At 45.2% G+C, this 20,139-nt stretch overlaps 1 protein-coding gene across 1 annotated transcript in view; it reads left to right on the top strand.

Annotated features, from left to right (window-relative positions):
* The first annotated feature begins 1,472 nt into the window (after nt 1-1,472).
* The window catches only part of LOC144011015 (uncharacterized), a 29,071-nt gene continuing 10,404 nt past the window's right edge, over nt 1,473-20,139 (top strand). Inside the window, exons 1-4 of the mRNA XM_077511552.1 lie at nt 1,473-1,700; nt 1,861-2,017; nt 6,795-6,801; nt 7,506-7,915. Of these exons, the coding sequence (XP_077367678.1) occupies nt 1,473-1,700; nt 1,861-2,017; nt 6,795-6,801; nt 7,506-7,915 (802 nt within the window). The remainder of the gene's footprint in view (nt 1,701-1,860; nt 2,018-6,794; nt 6,802-7,505; nt 7,916-20,139) is intronic.

Consider the following 20,139-nt stretch of genomic DNA (forward strand, 5'->3'; position numbering starts at 1 on the left):
CATTGAACGTACCGGCATAAATGAGGTATCAAAAGATGCGTCTCGATCTGACTCGGCGGGGAACCATTTTTTTTCGGAATTTCGAGTTACCATGGCGACGCAATTTCCCAAAAAACCCGCCAAAAAGTCCCATAGGAATGAATGGAGAAGGGGGAAAAACATCGACAAATTTAACACCTTTTTCGAAGCCACGCTGCGTGCACATACATTGGCCGACTGAGACGATTTTTAGCTCATTTTGTTGCAATGTTTCCCATCTTTAGCTCTGTGTCGAAATTTTTTTTAAGAAATGTAAGCGCTCCCTCCTGTGCGGGTTCAAAGACAGGGTGTGAAATGAAGAAAAAAAGGCTTTTTACATTAGTGTGTATTGCGTTTGCTAGAGTGGAGCAATCAGCGCTAGAGTGGAGAGACAAAAAAAATTCTTTCGAAAAATTTCACTTCAACTCGTCACCGTGGCCACAATATTTGCTCAGTAAACATCAAATTTGGATATTTTGTAGTCACAAGGGTCTTCTTTCTGACAAACCCACTTTTGTGCGGCAAAGGTGTCATTTAGTACCTTTTATTTGACTTGACGCGAGGGGAAGTCGCACTTTTTCGCCCATTGAGCCCCATGTTATTTTCGCCGCCTTTTTTTGTCATTTTTTTAAAAGTCGCACGTTTTCAACCTGCTCTAATTTGGTCATTTTTTATCCGACTTAAAAAATGAGAACATGCTTGCGTTCCCCAAAGCCTTGCCGTTCTAACGGGGCATGTCTGAAATCTGTATCTTAAACCGTTGAGTCGTGAGAGCCTTTTGTTCGAGGTGTGCGCTTTCTCATAAAACTCAATTGAAGCAAAATGTTCGCCCACCTGGTAATTAGGAAATGTGTGTGCGTGAATGCGCATATTTGTTAAAGTGAAAGTAACCCATTTTCAGTTTAGTGATTATGGCTTAACTTCCACATTTCTTGATCAATTAAAACCATTCGAATTTTAAACTCTTCAGATCATTCCCTATTTTCGTTTAATATCGTCATCTTGGCCAATTGATTGGCTAGGCCAGGGATTCTCACACTACTGCCCACACAGAGTGGCGGCCATCTTGGCCAATTGTTGAGGTGCACCCAGGATTCTCGGCTTCTGCCCGCATGGAGCGGCGGCCATTTTGGTCAATTGATTAGCTTGGCCAGGGATTCTCACACTACTGTCCATACAGAGCGGCAGCCAGTTTGGCCAGGGATTCTCACACTACTGCCCATACAGAGTGGCGGCCATCTTGGCCAATTGATTAGCTTGGCCAGGGATTCTCACACTACTTTCCATACCATACGACTACCTGAGTCAATATGGCGGCTGAGTCTGCAGCGCGAAAATCAGCTCTCTCAGGTTTTGGAAAATCTCGGTTAATGCCTGAGGTCTATCGAACTGTTGATGGTAAAATTATTGTGGAGGATGAACTGCTCAATTTCCTCGCAATTAAAATCAAATTGATGACCCAGGACGAGATTGTCACCCTGGCTACTAATGCATTCGACTCGGAGACAATCGAAGCCTCGAAGCGTCTCCTGTTTGAACTCTGCTCAACCACGCAGAGGAACGTTCTTCATAAAGGGGCACAAAAAGACGTCAACAACATCAAAAGTTGCCTCAAGGTGCTGAATGAATGTGGGGAGAATATCCCTAGATTCGTGTCGCACTACTTGGATGATTTGCCACCGGTGACTTTCAACAACATGGATATTTCAAGTCTGCTCCGAAAAATGGAACAGATATACACGGAAGTTTGCGCTTTGAGACGTGACACAGCTGCAAGCAGATGTGAGTGAAGAGCTTCGAAGTTGATCTAAAGACATAAACTGTCGCGTCTCTGTCCTCGAGCGATCTTCTAAAACGGGTCGCTGTGGGGATTCGTCTGCCCCGGTGACGGGTGGAGTTGTGCGCCCGGTCGCTGGGCCAACCATGTCCGTGCAGGAGGAGGTGTATGGACAGGTGGCCTTTTCGAGCGACGTGACTGAAGGCGCCGTACAAGAGAGAAGTACGACGTCTAGTGGTTCCCGGGAAGTAACTTCCCCTCCCGGCTCTGCTGCGTGGACACATGTAGTTAAGAAAACAAGACGCCGTGCTCCGGAGAAACCTCCAACTAAGTTGAATGCACACCAAAAAAGAAACCCCGGGAAAACGATCGTGGGTACAGGAGCTACAGGTAGCATCATAACGGTGCGGACGAAGCTGGTGAGTGTTTTTGCCTCCAAGTTTTCACCCGAATTGGATGCCGAGACCCTCTCGGTATATCTGAAGGAAAAACTTTGCCGTGAGGTTACCTGTCAGAAGATCGCTACGCCTAACAGTAGGTACGGATCATTTAAAGTGTCTGCTGAATGTAAGGAAATTGGGGAGATGTATGACCCGCAACTGTGGCCAGAAGGGGCACTTGTTCGGCGGTTTTATGAGTCTCGTAGGATCCGTTGGAGCAATGCATATGCGGCGCTGGGACGGAGTGAGCCTGCTGTTGTTGTGGGCACTGATTAGTACGACTATATGGCTTTTCGTGTCATGTCATACAACTGCCGTGGCCTGCGTTTAGGACAAAACGCAGGTGACAAAGCTCGCCGCATAGTTGTTGACAATTTACTGGAATCCTGTGATATTCTTTGCCTTCAGGAGACTTTTTTAGCTAAACAAGACTTGGAAAATTTGAATTCTTTTAATTCTGACTTCCATGGAGTTGGAGAGTCCACCAGGGACCTTGGTACGGGAATCGTTAGGGGGAGGATCCCTGGTGGAGTGGCCCTTCTCTGGAATAAGAAATTGGACTCCTCCATTGAGGTGATGAGACTTGATGTTGACTGGTGTGTTGCTGTTCAAGTTAATCTTGGGGGCAAAACGTTTCTCATACTGAATGTATATACACCATATGAATGCTATGCTAATGAGGATGATTATTTAGATAAATTAGCTTTTATTAATTCTTTTATTCAAAGTAATGCTTCTTCTGCTATTTTTATAATTGGTGATATGAATGCAGATATTTCGGATAAATGTTCATTATTCGCCAGCCACTTGACTCAGTTCTGTCAAGATGCCCACTTGGTACTGTCAAGTAAGGAGCTGCTAGCAGCTGATAGCTATACATATATTAGTGAGGCCTGGCATACAACATCATGGTTGGACCACTGTCTGAGCACAGCTGATGCACATGCTTCTATCGTCTCAATGAGCATCTTGTATGATGTTGTTTTATCAGATCATGTACCTGTTGTTTTAGAGATTGACATTGAAAATATTCCATCTCTATCTTGTCATAAGAATTCTGTCAACATAGGAGTACTGGATTGGGCAACCCTGTGTGAGGAAGACCATTTATTTTATTCCACTATGACGGATAAGCTGTTAAATGAAATCAATTTACCAAAAGGTGCTATTGTGTGTGATCAGACAGTGTGTGAAAATACATCACATAAGAATGAAATATGTCAAATGTATAATGATATTGTGAAGGCTCTTTATGAAGCTGGCATGTACCTCCATAAATGTAAAAATAAGGGGTATAAAGCCAGGCCTGGCTGGAATAAATATGTAGCAGGATATTATGCTGAGGCTTGTGAAGCCACTCGAGCTTGGGATAGGGCAGGTCGGCCAAGACAAGGGCTAGTATTCGAGCAGAAGAAGCAAACTAATGCAAGGTATAAATATGCTATACGTTTTATCTGTAGAAATGAGCAGACATTGAGGGCTGACTCTTTGGCGGAGAAGCTTTTAAAGAATAATGCTATTGACTTCTGGAAAGAAGTAAAAGTTATTAATAATAGTAAGATAATTTTACCTAGCACTATCGAAGGAATATCTGGATCTGATAATATTGTAGCTCTCTGGCAAAAGCATTATAGTACCTTATTTAATTGTATTCTGAGTGAACCATACAGAGTGGATTATGTTGATTATAATGATTCCTTAGTGATTACGTCACAAGAAGTGTCTGAGGCAATTACCTCTCTGCCAAATGATAAAGTGAGTGGTATGGACCAGGTTTCTGCTGAACATCTTAAATATGCGAGTCAGAGGTTGGCTCCACTTCTTGCTTTATGCTTTACAAGCCTTTTGTTCCATGGCATTCTTCCAGATTCGATGCTGTCTGTTATGCTGGTGCCGGTAATCAAGGATAAAACCGGTAAAGTGGGCAGCCTTGATAATTACAGGCCGATAGCACTAGCCAGTGTATTGTCTAAGGTTCTGGAAAAAATCTTGCTGCTCAGGCTGAAAGACTTCATAAAAACCACGGATAATCAATTTGGTTTTAAAGGTAAACACAGTACAGATATGTGTATTTATGCTTTAAAGGAAATGATCAACCAGTATAAAAGTAATAATTCCACTGTCCTTTTGAGCTTTATAGATGCTTCTAAAGCATTTGATCGAATTAATCATAGAAAACTATTTGAAAAACTAGATCGAAGAGGTGTGCCAAAATACTTGCTGAGGATCCTGGTATACTGGTATGGCCATCAAACTATGCAAGTAAAATGGGGGAGTAGCGTCTCAGCCCCATTTGGTGTTAGTAATGGGGTGAGGCAAGGGGGAATTCTTTCCCCACTATTATTTAATGTATATATGGATGACCTCTCCAAACAGTTGGGGGCCTGCAAAACTGGTTGTATGATTGGAAATTTATTAGTAAATCATATTATGTATGCAGATGATTTGGTGATTTTTTCTCCCAGCAGTGCAGGTCTCCAACAGATGCTAAATAAATGTTCAGAGTATGGGGTATATCATGATATTAAGTATAATACTACTAAAAGTGTAGTAATGATTTGTCGAACAAAGGAGGATAAAAATCTTAATCTTCCAACTTTCAGGCTTCTGAATAATGATCTTTTATCTTGTGATAAAGTCAGGTATCTTGGCCATTTCTTTACGGACAAAATGTCTGATGACGATGATATTTGTAGGCAGCGCCGGGTTTTATATGTACAGGCAAATATGCTTAGACGTAAGTTTTATGCATGCACTAAGGAGGTGAAGCTGTCGCTGTTCAGAGCATATTGTACTCCTCTGTATACGGCCCATTTGTGGTTAAATTATACCCAAACTAGCTTACAAAAAATTAAGATAGCTTATAATGATGCACTGAGAGTACTATTAAATCGACCTCGATGGTCTAGTGCAAGTGAAATGTTTGTAACTGAAAGAGTTAACACACTGCAGGCAACATTGAGAAATTTAATGTTTAAATTTGTCTGTCGGTTAAATGATTCGAACAATGAAATTATTGTACATTTGTCAAACATCTGTCGAAGTGCTATACGATATCAGTCCCAGTTCTGGAAACATTGGTACTGTTGTCTTTTATATAATGCTTCTTAGTGTATATTGATATGTATGTATTTCTGCTTTATTTTTTTTTTTTATTGGTCTGTGTGTGTTTGGACTTCGAGTCTGTAATAAAGCTTCATCATCATCATCATACAGAGCGGCGGCCATCTTGGTCAATTGATTCGCTAGGCCAGGGACTTCAGCACCACTTCGCGCACACAGAGTGGCGGCCATCTTGTCCAATTGTTGAGGTGCACCCAGGATTCTCGGCCCCTGAGTGGCGGCCATCTTGGCCAATTGATTAGGTATGACAGGGATTGACCTAATTTAAACAGGAAGTGACCCAGACAGACCTAAATTCAACAGGAAGTGACTTAATTTCAGCAGGAAATGACCTAAAAATGACCTGATATCAACAGGAAGTGACTTAATTTGAACAGGAAGTGACATAATTTCAACAGGAAGTGACCCAGAACTGACCTAAAATCAACAGGAAGTGACCCGACTTCAACAGGAAGTGACCTGATTTCAACAGGAAGTGAGCATGCTAGTGCTAAGTTAGCATGCTAATGTTAGCTGAGCATGCTAATGTTAAGTTAGCATTCTAATGCTAAGTGAGCATGCTAATGGTAAGTTAGCATGCTAATGTTAGCTTAGCATGCTAATGCTAATGTTAGCTTAGCATGCTAATGTTAAGTTAGAATGCTAATGCTAATTTGTAATGCTAATGCTAAGTTAGCATGCTAATGCTAAGTTAACATGCTAATGCTAAATTAGTATGCTAATGCTAAGTTAGCATGCTAATGCTAATGTTAGCCTAGCATGCTAATGCTAAGTTAGCATGCTAATGCTAATGTTAGCATGCTAATGCTACGTTAGCATGCTAATGCTAAGTTAGAATGCTAATGCTATGTTAGCATGTTAATGCTAAGTTAGCATGTTAATGCTAAATTAGCATGCTAATGCTAATGCTAAGTTAGCATGCTAATGCTAAGTTAGCATGCTAATGCTAATGTTAGCTTAGCATGCTAATGGTCATGCTAAGTTATCACACTAATGCTAATGTTAGCTTAACATGCTAATCCTAATGCAAAGTTAACATGTAGGAATTGACCCAGAATGGAGCAGTGCATTCGGCTTTCCACCTTGCAAGAGTCAGCAGTCACATCCAAAATTTCCACGGGAATTTTTCTAGTTATTATTATTATTATTATTATTATTATTATTGTGCAATTCCATTTTTACAGAGAAGCAACATAAAAAATCTTTGGGGAAAAAGTATTTATCTTCTTTTTTACAAATCACATACCAAAAACCAAACCAAAACTGTAGCCCAAAAACCGAGGTACCGACTGTAACATTGGCTATCTGCACCATTGCACCCTGTGTTTGTGTACCATATGCAAATACTGAGAAATAACACTTGAAGTGTAATTATGACATTAATGTTTACACAGTATTGTATTCCCTTTATATGTGTCCATCCGTGCATCTCCTAGGGCAGGGGTGAGCAAACTCAGTCCTCAAGAACCAAAGTCCTGCAGGTTTTGGAGGTTTCCCTCTTTCAACACAAGCTGATTCCAATCAACAGCTGCTTCTGCAGACCTTGCTGATGATCTGATCATATATCCGCTGTGTTGGAGAACGGAAACATCCAAAACCTGCAGTACTCCGACCTGCGATGAGCGAGTTTGCCCAGCTTTGTCCTACGGGCTTTCCATAAAACCTAGTGATGCTCCTGATTTTCTCATTTTTCCTACATTAATTACAGCACACACATAGGTAACTGTAGCAAACATCTGCTACATCTAATTTTGGAGATCTCTCCCAAGAGCATGATGGGAAATTTTGCACTATTATAGTGAAATAAATGCTCATAGAATGTAGTTGTAGCCTTTGCCTTTGTAAAATCACAATCTGACAAGGCTAAAGACTAGTATTTTCAGTGTTATCCTTTGATATCATTTTATATTACTCCATATCTTAATATACTAGTACATTTTCACCCCTATGCACGCTCACCCAAGTGTACTTGTCATAGGAAAAAAGTTGAAAGAACTTATGGCCGGAAATACAAGCAGCAGCAGCATGACTCAAGTTCTTCTTTTCTCTTGTGAAGATAATATCAGGTTGTTCCACATTTCATTATGCCCTTTTAATGCAAACCTATGTTCCAATCATTCTGAACTATCAATTTCATCTCTCAAAAGCACCAAAGTTTCAGGCTCATCCCAGCCGCTCTTCTTTCTCTGTGAGCTGCGCCGCTTCCTGAGTGACGTCCTTCCTCACAATCATCCTGACGCACATTTGCTGAAACTGGATTCCCTTCAGTCTCTGCCACCTGTCATGCTGGATCTGTCTTCCAGCGAGTCCATGCTAGCGGAACTCATCAACTCATCAGCCCCCACCATCTTTTCCTTCAAGGCCTCTTCGTACCAATTCCATTGGGGGGAGCTGGCCATGCCCCCTGGCTTGCTGAATGAGCTCAAGCAAAGTTTGGAGCACAACCTTGTGCAGATGAAGGAAGTTCTACGAAACAAGGAGAATGGCCAGAGGAAGACGAAGAGGCTCCAGAAACTCTGGGAACTCTGTGCCTTTCGCATGGTGGACCAGGCATCAGGTAAAGTGAACAAAAAAAAAGAGAAAACATGTCTGGGATTGTAGGATTTGTGGAATAAATCAGGATATTAGTTTGCAGGTCCGGGTTCTGGCTCATACAATAAAAATCCACCGAATGAGTTTGTAATTGCATACTGATATCACAAAACAGAGAAGATCTAAAGTCCCCTCCGTGAGCCGGCACCTTACCGTGGTGGTGGGGTTTGCGTGTCCCAGTGATCCTAGGAGCTATGTTGTCTGGGGCTTTATGCCCCTGGTAGGGTCACCCATGACAGACAGGTCCTAGGTGAGGGGCCAGACTAAGCACGACTCAAAAACCCCTTTTGATGAATAAAATATTTGGAGTTACGTTTCCCTTGCCCGGATGCGGGTCACCCTCTGGAGCCAGGCCCGGAGGTGGGGCTCGTTGGCGAGCGCCTGATGGCCGGGCCTGCACCCATGGGGCCCGGCCAGGCACAGCCCGAAAAGGCAACGTGGGTCCCCCTTCCCACGGGCTCACCACCGGTGGGAGGGGCCAAAGGGGTTGGGTGCAGTGTAGGCTGGGTGGCAGCCAAGAGAGGAGACCTTGGTGGACCGACCCCCGGCTACAAAAGCTGGCTCTTGGGACATGGAATGTCACCTCTCTGGCAGGGAAGGAGCCCGAGCTGGTGTGTGAGGCGGAGAAGTTCCGACTAGACATAGTCGGACTTTCCTCCACACACAGCTTGGGCTCTGGTACCAGTCCTCTCGACAGGGGTTGGACTCTCTTCCACTCTGGAGTTGCCCACGGTGAGAGGCGCAGAGCAGGTGTGGGCATACTTATTGCCCCCTGACTCGGCGCCTGTACGTTGGGGTTTACCCCGGTAGACGAGAGGGCAGCCTCCCTCCGCCTTCGGGTGGGGCGATGGGTCCTGACTGTTGTTTGTGCATATGCACCAAACAGCAGTTCAGAGTACCCACCCTTTTTGGAGTCCTTAGAGGGTGTGCTGGAGAGCGCTCCCCCTGGGGACTCCCTCGTCCTGCTGGGGGACTTCAACGCTCACGTGGGCAATGACAGTGAGACCTGGAGGGGCGTGATTGCGGCCCCCCCGATCGGAACCCGAGCGGTGTTCTGTTATTGGACTTCTGTGCTCGTCACGGACTGTCCATAACGAACACCATGTTCAAACATAAGGGTGTCCATATGTGCACTTGGCACCAGGACACCTAGGCCGCAGTTCGATGATCGACTTTGTAGTCGTGTCATCAGATTTGCGGCCGCATGTTTTGGACACTCAGGTGAAGAGAGGGGCAGAGCTGTCAACTGATCACCACCTGGTGGTGTGTTGGCTCCGTTGGTGGGGGAAGATGCCGGTCCGACCTGGCAGACCCAAACGTATTGTGAGGGTCTGCTGGGAAAGTCTGGCGGAATCCCCTGTCAGAAAGAGTTTCAACACCCACCTCCGGCAGAGCTTCTCCCTTGTCCCGGGGGAGGCGGGGGACATTGAGTCCGAATGGGCCATGTTCCGCGCCTCCATTGTTGAGGCGGCCGATCGGAGCTGTGGCCGTAAGGTGGTCGGTGCCTGTCGCGGCGGCAATCCTCGAACCCGTAAGGGATGCCGTCAAGCTGAAGAAGGAGTCCTATCGGGCCTTTTTGGCCTGTGGGACTCCGGAGGCAGCTGACGGGTACCGGCTGGCCAAGCGGAACGCGGCTTCGGCAGTTGCTGAGGCAAACACTCGGACATGGGAGGAGTTCGGTGCCATGGAAAACGACTTCCGGACGGCTTCGAGGAAATTCTGGTCCACCATCCGGCGTCTCAGGAGGGGAAAGCAGTGCACCATTAACACTGTGTTTAGTGGCGATGGTGTGCTGCTGACCTCGACTCGGGACGTCGTGAATCTTTGCGGGGAATACTTCGAGGACCTCCTCAATTCCACCGACACGTCTTCCTTTGAGGAAGCAGAGTCTGGGGACTCTGAGGTGGGCTCTCCTATCTCTGGGGCTGAAGTCACTGAGGTGGTTGGAAAGCTCCTTGGTGGCAGCCCCGGGGGTGGATGAGATCCGCCCGGAGTTCCTCAAGACTCTGGATGTTGTGGGGCTGTCGTGGTTGACACGCCTCTACAACATCACGTGGACATCGGGGATGGTGCCTCTGGATTGGCAGACCGGGGTGGTGGTCCCCCTTTTTAAGAAGGGGGACCGGAGGGTGTGTTCCAACTACAGAGGGATCACACTCCTCAGCCTCCCTGGTAAGGTCTATTCAGGGGTGCTGGAGAGGAGGGTCCGTCAGGAAGTCGAATCTCGGATTCAGGAGGAGCAGTGTGGTTTTCGTCCTGGCCGTGGAACAGTGGACCAGCTCTACACCCTCGGTAGGGTCCTCGAGGGTGCGTGGGAGTTCGCTCAACCAGTCCACATGTGTTTTGTGGATTTGGAGAAGGCGTTCGACCGTGTCCCTCGGGGAGTCCTGTGGGAGGTGCTTCGGGAGTACGGGGTACCGGGCCCCCTGATACGGGCTGTTCGGTCCCTGTACGACTGTTGCCAGAGTCTGGTCCGCATTGCTGGCAGTAAGTCGGATTCGTTTCCAGTGAGGGTTGGACTCCGCCAAGGTTGCCCTTTGTCACCAATTCTGTTCATAATTTTTATGATTAGTCACAATTAATCAGCTAAATTACTTGCACAATATAAAATACAAAAGTCCGTAATATTTTGACATGAATGCATTTTATAATCTGAATGTCATTTGCAAACATTGATTAAATGCATGTACGGAATTGTATCCAAAGAACGTGCTAAATACTGATGTAAACTTGGTAACAGCAACATATCAACTGGGTGCAATTCAGCAATTATTAATTAATTAAATGCAAATTACTTTTGTTTTATCTAAAGTCCCATCGGGATGTTTTTTAAAGCGAAATCTACCACCGAGCACACCAACTGGAGTCACCCACTCATTTTAGAACAACAGGCATAGGAAATGCCATGCATTGACCAACAATTTTCTGTGATTAATTAACCTATTAACGCTTTAACTTTGACAGCCCTATATATATATATATATATATATATATATATATATATATATATATATATATATATATATATATTAATCACTGACCTACTCAGCCTTCAATGTAACCATCCGCGGTTACGTTAAAGGCTCAAGTGTGTTAATACGTGATTAATGCAACAATTTTCTGTGATTAATTAACCTATTAACGCTTTAACTTTGACAGCCCTATATATATATATATATATATATATATATATATATATATATATATATATATATATATATATATATATATATATATATGTATGTATGTATATATACATTAGGTGTGGGAATCTCTGACATGAGGCCGATTTGATATGTATCTTGATACACAGGTTGCGATTCGATTGAAAAACGATTATCTTTCAGAACAGAACGGTTCGATACGGTTCGATTAAGTTTGGGAACGATACAATTTTCAATTCGATACGATTCATTTCAATATTCAAAACTTATTGTAACATTTGTTGCTTGTAAACATTCATCTTTAAACGCCACAATTTTTTACAGTATGTACAAATGTCTTCTATATTTTTACATATTGAATCAATTATTTAAATGGACCACAACAAAGGGCTGGGTGATATGACTGAAAAAAATTATCAGTTTAAATATTTATGAGTCGTTATTGACAGTTATAATTTATTTATTTTTTTTTATTCAAAATAAGGATCAGGAAAACAACAGGCTGATAATTCAATTTGAAATATAAATATTTAACGTTTAAAAAGACACCAATACAATTAAACAGAATATGTGCACATTGTGAAGTATTTCAGAAACATAAATTAAAGACATGAAATAAACCTACCGTCCAGCCAAAAGAAATATGAAGCCACCCTTATGGAACAATAAATCTATCAAACACATTTGAACCACTTAATATATCCAAAAATATTTCCAAAAGTGCCCTTCCCTTTTTTATCAACAATTTTTCTTTTTAACAATTTTTGTTTTTCTTTTGCCATCACATTCATTTTTGGTTAATGTATGACATCTTTTTTGTTTTTTTAATCTGAGTCACGATGATAACCACGGAATCACTACTGTATGTTTTGTTTTTTGGGTTGTAGTTTGATGACTTAATCGCGGGCACGTCTCAGTTCTCCTATCTGTTGCTCATGCTAGTTGACAGGGAGCCACAAACAAACTGAGAAATGAGATACTTGCAGTGTGCTTTTCGCTTAGCTGGTGTGTTGGCTGTGGGATACCTGTGTCGTTTGAATCCATGCATTGGATCATCACGGGAGTTATTCTTTTTGGCTCGTGCGCAGTACCAACGCCAGCCCGGGACATACAAGTGCACCGAGAGGACTCGATAGCCATGGGAAATACCGAGATGTACGGCACCGGCTTCTGCTAACTGTCTCCAGGTGCATGTTGTCACTCGTTGTGCGCGACTGCGCGCGCGCGCGTGCCGTGTTGCGAGCACGGCGTTGACGGTGGGCGCCCCCCCCCCCCCCCCAAAAAAAAAAAGCTGCATAACGTCTTTGCATTATGTTTACAACATCCGGGGAATGAAGCGTCTCTGAGCGCTACTTTGCTAGCTCTCTGTGAACACGGAAGTAGCTTGAATAGTGATGCTAATGAAACGTAGACAAAACAAGTAGAGCATGGTGCAGAACTCTTGCTTTTGTTTTGAAAACCATAAAGCCTCACTCTCAACCGATTCACAGCCACACGATATCCGGTCCACAGCTTTACAAGCAATGTATCTTAAGGATTCCCGGCGGATTTTGTATCGGTTGACAAGTCTGCTACCGATACCATCGTTCACCTCCCCTTGACGAACGATGGTTCGATCGAATTGGTTTTTTGTCCCACCCCTAATACATATATATATATATATATATATATATATATATATATATATATATATATATATATATATATATATACATACACACACACATATATATATGTATATATATATATATATATATATATATATATATATATATACATATATATATATATATATATATATATATATATATATATATATATATGTATATATATATATATATATATATATATATATATATATATATATATATATACATTGTTCTTACTTACCTAGGTGAGTGGGGACATGGCCGTGTACCAGACCTACCAAGAGAGGACCCAAAAACGAAGAGGGCACATATTTAATGTCCCCTCTTCGTTTTTTAACTTTGGCTAAGTGGGGACATGAAGGTGTGTGTGTGTCCTGGTGAGGGTCTTTAAAAATAATAAGGGGACAAAGTGGTGGGGGAGAACAGATGGGACCACAGCGCTGCCAGGCACTGCAATCTGCTCCTCATCCCAACTCACCCATCCCCCTGGATGTGAGGTGCATTAAAATTGGAGGGGAGTTGAAAGGTGAAGACAGTGTTTCCACCCTTTCCCACCCCACCAAGAAATGTGTTATGTGCCCTATGTGTATATTTTCAAAGTTAATAGCACAAAACTATTGAGGTTACTTAAGAGGAGCGACCAGCGGGGCCTCTCCCAACCCGGCAGGTACAGAAGGCGCACCTGCCCCCCAGCACCAAGCAAAGCCCCTTCCCCACCAGCAACCCGAAGGGCAGACATGGCCAGTGTGGCAGGGCTACTGGACAGCCCTTTGGACACCAAAGCCCGCCGGGACACCAGGAGGTCTATCGGACTAGGGCAGGCCACAAATCCTCCTGCCCCACCTGGCCCCCGGGCCTGAAACCTGGAAGGAGCCCCAGGTCAGGGGAGGAGGCAGGAGGTGGACAGGGGAGGGGGACGAGGGGAGGAGATGACAAGAAAGGGAAAGGGCGAAGGCAGGGCAGGGGTGAGGAGGGGGGTTGACGAGGGAAAATGGACCAGGAGGCGGAGGGAGGTTAGGAGGGAGAGGCAACAGGGGGCATGAACAGGGAGGGGAGAGGGAACCACGGGGCACACTGGAGGCCCAGCCACCCCGAATTGCATCACCGGGCACGGAGCAACGTGCTGTATGGGGGCGGCACTGCCCTGAACACCAAGAGAACTACACTAACTACAGACTGATAATCGGCTGGGCCGATAATTGGGGCCGATATTTGACATATTGATGCATAACAACATCGCCCTTTTATATTAATCTGACGATCAATATAAGCGATCCATTTAAAATTCCGTAATTTTGCTTCAAATGCAGCCGGGAGCATCTTTGTCTCTTACGGGGTATTTCTCCAGCAATGTAACACCCATAGCAGCATCTGATTGGTTAGCCATGCAAGAGCCAGAACCAATCAGTAGTGAAAGCCATATATGGTCATCCACATCACAGTAGCGGGTCACACACGCACCCATGGACACAACGGGAGAGACACATGCTTCGAAGGTAAGTTAAAAGAGAAGAGACTCCGCCGAAATGTTCACCTTAATAAGCACGTTGAATTATATTGTTTATTAAATATGCTTTTTGAATAAAGTTGCATTGCCTTGCACTGAATCCCCACTAGCTAACAGTGGTGCGTTCAGCTTAGCATGTGGGCTAACACCCAGTAGATAATTCGCTACTTCAACCATTCGGGGAGGGAATCACACACATTTTCACTAACCCTAACCAGCCAGCATTTTTACACTGTCAACACAACAAATGTCTTGGCAGCACTGAGGAGACTGAAATGCTTTCATCCAGAATACAAAAATGTATCTATAGATGAAAGCGCTCTGTTTGAAAAAGAAGATGAAGACGATGAGAACGTCCCTGAGGCTGATGCACAGCCAGAGAGCAGCAACACTCCTGCAAACAAAGAGCAACAGACTCCCCAAGAAAGCAAAGAGGAACTCAGGCCGGGCTTGACACTCGACACCTGTATGCAGCCTCCTGAAATTGCACGGGAAAAGTTGACATATGGGGACGGCATATTTAGCATTGCTCCTGCCCAAGGAAACAAGCCGGTCGGATTTTTTGCCGTGCAAAACCTGGAAGCCATGGCCTTTCCTGTTCAGTTCCCAACAGGACAGAACACACTCGATGAGGTGAAAGAAGTTAAGCTGTCACCGAGTTTGTATTTCAATGCGAGGTTATTCTCCATTCACACGCGATTTGCCAAAGATCAAAGTTATCTTTTCTTTGCGCAGTTTGTGACAGAAACCAATTTGGCCACTAACAGTGTAGAAAAGGTTGTTAAAAGCCTGATGCTGGCTCCTTTAAGGGGGAGGGGCTTAGAGCTCCGGTTTGCTTCATAGGAAGTAAGAGGGGACACAGTAGTGAGACGGAGATACGAGACACGGTAACAAGCGAAGACTTGGGCAAATTATTACCGTTAAGTTTAAGTTAAGTTCAGCCTCAGTTGACAGTTTATCCTGCTTCTACGTTGTGCGTGAGACAATTAAGTTCATAACACCAAAGAACGCTTTTTATTTGTTGTATGAGTATTTGTTTTCTGCTAATCATTAGCATGCCTTATGAGCATATTTAATGGAGAGTTAACATTGTGGATTTATTTTGTATTTAGTTAGATATTGCTCATCTCCCTATGTTGTGTTGTGATACTTAGATATTGATCTATTATTATTATCTGTTTGTAGAACCACACACGTGAAGCATCAAGTACTGTACTGTGGAGTTAACCTGATTAAATATCAGCAAAACAAACCCAAGACTCTTTATTGGAGTTCTAACCGGACTCACAACAGCGATTTGAATATCCTACCAGCCCACAACTAAGCACTATCTTTTAACTCTTTCACTGCCATTGACGGAAAAAGACGTCAAATGATGCATATTTTTTTTGCTGGTCTGGCAATGAATGTGTTAATGGTCCATCGATCCGGATAAGCAAGTTGCTGTTTGAAGATGCAGGACCCAGAGTTAACAGTAGGTGGCACCAAACCCAAGCGAATGTTATCTGTGCCTTCCCATATGTCTGATTTATTTATTTATTTATTTATTTATTTTTTCATGTCTGATTTTGATATGAGTGGACCAGGGGCTCTCAGTAAATTCAGAAAATCAGTTGTTCCTGCTTTACAAGTGGAGCATGCAGCCAGTGAGCGTTCAACTAGTAGATCTCCATCACCACCAATTAGTCAAGGCCTTGATATGGTGAATTTGAGGGATGTTGAGCAAGAACAAGAGTCCAGGCAATTTACGATGCAAGCCACCAGGGGGCACGAGATCAACCCGCTCCTGGAATTTAACGCTGCTCTCAAAGAGATGCGCCAAGAGAATGCTGAACTCCGCAAACAGTTTCAGAGCCTGATGACTGCTTTACAGACCACTCATCCTCCACCTCCAGGCACATGCAGTGGTGATTATGATGAAGCTACCAACACTCAAGCAGAAGTCAGCCTAACACTTCAGCCCCTTCACAGTTACAATACCAGACGCGCAGCCTACACCGAAACTTACCACAAGATTCTTCACAGCATCAAGTTTCACAACCACTAGCATCACAAGGCTATAGTCCCTCTTATGCAGCTACACCCCAACAGGGTGCACCTCGTGCAGACTTGTACGGCCAAAGGCATCCAGCTTCACCATTACAAGCTAGTAATATACAGTATGAAGATACATATGCTGGCAGAAATTCATCATTCTCCCACGTGCCCTCCCAAGCGCCTTCCACCAACATTCCACAGAGAGAGACCACATACCGAGGACCGAAGCCCACCATTCCCAGCTTTACATCAACAGACCCCAGAGAGTTTGCCCGTATGAAGATTGCCTTAGAGAATTTGTTGCCGGATGAGGCCACCGAGCAATACAAGTACCAGATCCTCACCGATCACCTCAAATGCGAAGAAGCCTCACTTGTGGCTGACTCCTATTGTAATTCCAGGCAACCTTACACAGATACGATGCTGGCTCTCACCAAGATGTACGGACAGCCCCACAAGCTTGCTGTGCGACAAATCGCAGAGTTGATGGATGGTCCAAACATGCGTAGCGGTGATGTTAAGAGCTTTCGTTTAGTCGCTCTCAATGTGCGGTCATTAGTCGGCATGTTAGAACAGCTGGGGCAACAAGGCCAGGTAGAGTTGACCTGTGGCTCTCATGTATCGAGGTTGTTAAGCAAACTCCCCCAAGTCCTTGGAGACATATGCAGTTTTAGATGACGGCTCTCAGCGTACCATACTGCTCCATTCTGCTGCCAAACAATTGTGTCTCAAAGGAACTAAAGAGAAGTTGACTCTCAGTACAGTCCGACAAGGAAGGGACAAGCTCCATGGGGCGGCTGTGTCTTTCACAATTTCTCCAGCCGACAGTCCTGACAAGATGTACAGTATCCAGAATCCATTCACAGCCGAGCAATTGAGTTTAGCAGAAAATTCCCAACCAGATGCCTCACTTCAGCAAAAGTATAAACATCTGTCAGGTTTGCCGCTCCTGCCGCTGAATAGAGTGTGTCCCATGCTGCTTATTGGCTCCGACTACACGCACCTCATTACACCTATAGAGCCGGTCAGAGTGGGACCACCTGATGGGCCAGTAGCTGTGAAGACACGCCTGGGGTGGACTTTACAAGGACCCGCTCAAGCCATCAAGTCAAGCCCAGATGTAAGTCACTGCCTTTTCACATCTACATCATCACCCACAGAGCTCTTTTCACATGTTGAGAAGTTATGGCAGATGGAGGTGCTCCCTTCCCGCAGCGACAAGCTGGCAGTTCGATCAAGGCAGGACCAAGATGCAGTTAAACTCCTTCAAGAGCAAACCGCGAGAGTCAATATTAATGGCACTGAGCGTTATGCTACACCCCTTCTTCGAATCAAGAACATGCCTCTCCTCAAAGCCACTCCAGATGCAGTGTTGCCACTCTTGAGAAGCACAGAGAAGCGTCTAGACAAATCTCCAGAACAACTTGCTGCCTACCAAGGGGAGATCGAGAAGCTTGTAGATGCTGGCTATGTCAAGAAGTTGGCAGACCACCAAGTAGAGAGCAGCACTGAGGCATGGTATATACCCCACCAGATGGTCCAACATAACGGGAAGAATCGGGTCGTGTACAACTGCTCATTCCAGTACCAAGGTCAGAACCTCAATCAGCTCCTCCTACCAGGTCCTACTCTCAGCCCTCCCTTGCTAGCTGTGCTACTCCGCTTCAGGGAACATGCCATTGCATTCAGCAGTGATATCCGGGGAATGTTTCAACAAGTGCGGCTCTTACCAGCTGATCGCCCACTGTTGCGATTTTTATGGAGGGACATGCAACGGGATCGTCCACCTGATGTTTATGAGTGGCAAGTACTTCCCTTTGGAACAACTTGCAGCCCCTGTTGTGCAACGTTCGCGTTGAAGAAACATGTGAGTGACCATAGCCAACCAGAAGATGAGGTATGTGATGCCATCAACAAGTCTTTCTATGTGGACAACTGTCTACTGAGTGTCACATGTCCAGTAGCTGCCAAGACTCTTGTAGATAGACTGCACCATCTTCTGGCTGATGGTGGGTTCGAGCTAAGTCAGTGGGCAAGCAACCATCCCAGTGTCATCGATCATCTAGCACCAGACATCAGGTCATCCAGTTATGAGTTGTGGCTCAGCCAAGGACAATCTGACATCCAGGAGCCAGCACTTGGACTACACTGGAACTGTAAGTCTGACACCCTTACATACAAACACTTTGTCGGTACGTGTGTGGCTGAAATACAAGAGTTGACAGAAGCAAACACATGGAGGTACGTACCCTCACGAGACAATCCAGCAGACGATATAACTCGTGGCCTCACCCTCCAAGCCATCAGCCAAGGCAGCAGGTGGACCAACGGGCCCGCATTTCTGAAACAAGCTCCTAGTGACTGGCCCGATCTACTTCCTCCAGCTCAGTGATCCCGAAGGTGAGCTGAAACGTCATGTCGTGCTAACCATGTCCAGTTCCAGTCTCCCAGATACGCTCCAATATCAGACCTGGGACAGCTTCCTTGATGCTGCTGCGCGCCATTTTCATGGGGCGGCTGATTCCAAGAACCCCCTCACGGCTGATTCCTATGCTGCTGCTGAGTTGGATGCTTTACGGCAATCACAAAGAGAGTCTTTCCCTGATGATGTCACCCAGTTAAAGGCCAACAAACCCATCGTCAGATCAAGTCGCCTTCTTCTACTTGCACCCGAGTTTGATGAGAAAACAGGTTTCATCAGAGTAGGAGGCCGTCTTCGCCGTAACCCTGACATGCAAGTGGATGAAGTGCACCCCATTGTCCTGGACCCCAGACACGCTCTGACCAGACTCATCATACAAGATTATGATACAAAGGTCCCAGAGATCGTGTACAGAGTGCAAGAAGTGGAAAGGACAACCAAATCCTCCCCGGATGGCAGACCTCCCCCCAGCCAGACTACGTCTCTTTAAACCCGCATTCTATTCCACAGGCGTAGATTGTTTTGGGCCATACACCATCAAGATCGGACGCAGGAATGAAAAGAGGTGGGGGATATTATTCAAATGCCTAACCACGAGAGCAGTCCACCTCGATCTGATTCCCAGTATGGACACAGATGCATTTCTAATGGCCCTGAGACGCTTTGTAGCCAGACGAGGAAAACCCAAGGAGATTCTCTGTGACCAGGGAACAACTTTTCGAGGAGGAGAGCGAGAACTACAGGAGGCATTTCAAGCGCTTCATCCTGAGCTCAAGCAAAAGCTCGCTGGCCAGCAAATTAAGTTTGTCTTCAAACCCCCTGGGTCCCCCCACTTTGGTGGATGCTGGGAACGAAAAACAAAAACGCTCAATGAAAACTGCTCTTCAAGTTACCATCGGAGCCCAAATAGTTACCGAGGAGGTGCTGTGCACAGTCCTGATTGAAATCGAAGGGATGCTCAATTCGAAGCCGCTGGGCTACACCTCATCAGAGGTAGCTGATCCTGACCCCATCACTCCCAACTGTCTCCTCATGGGGCGGCGAGATGCCTCGCTACCACAAGTTGTTTATGAAGGGTCAGAGATTCTCGGGCGGAGAAGATGGAGGCACAGTCAGGTGCAAGCTGACAATTTCTGGCATCATTTCCTGAGGCACTACCTGCCAGGACTTCAGGCGCGCCAGAAGTGGCAGACCAAATCAGCTAACCTGCAGGTGTGAGACGTCGTCATGATCATAGACAACCAACTGCCACTGGCCTTGTGATCTGTGGGGAAAGTCTCTCAAGTGTTCCCCGGACCGGACAACCGAATCAGATCTGCTGAAGTGACTGTAAAGGGAAGAGCTTATGTCCGACCTGTGGTGAGACTCATCAGTCTACCTGCTCTACTTAAGGACGATTAATCACTGCTT

Source organism: Festucalex cinctus, unplaced genomic scaffold (genome assembly GCF_051991245.1).
Source record: "Festucalex cinctus isolate MCC-2025b unplaced genomic scaffold, RoL_Fcin_1.0 HiC_scaffold_22, whole genome shotgun sequence".
Taxonomy (NCBI): Eukaryota; Metazoa; Chordata; class Actinopteri; order Syngnathiformes; family Syngnathidae; genus Festucalex; species Festucalex cinctus.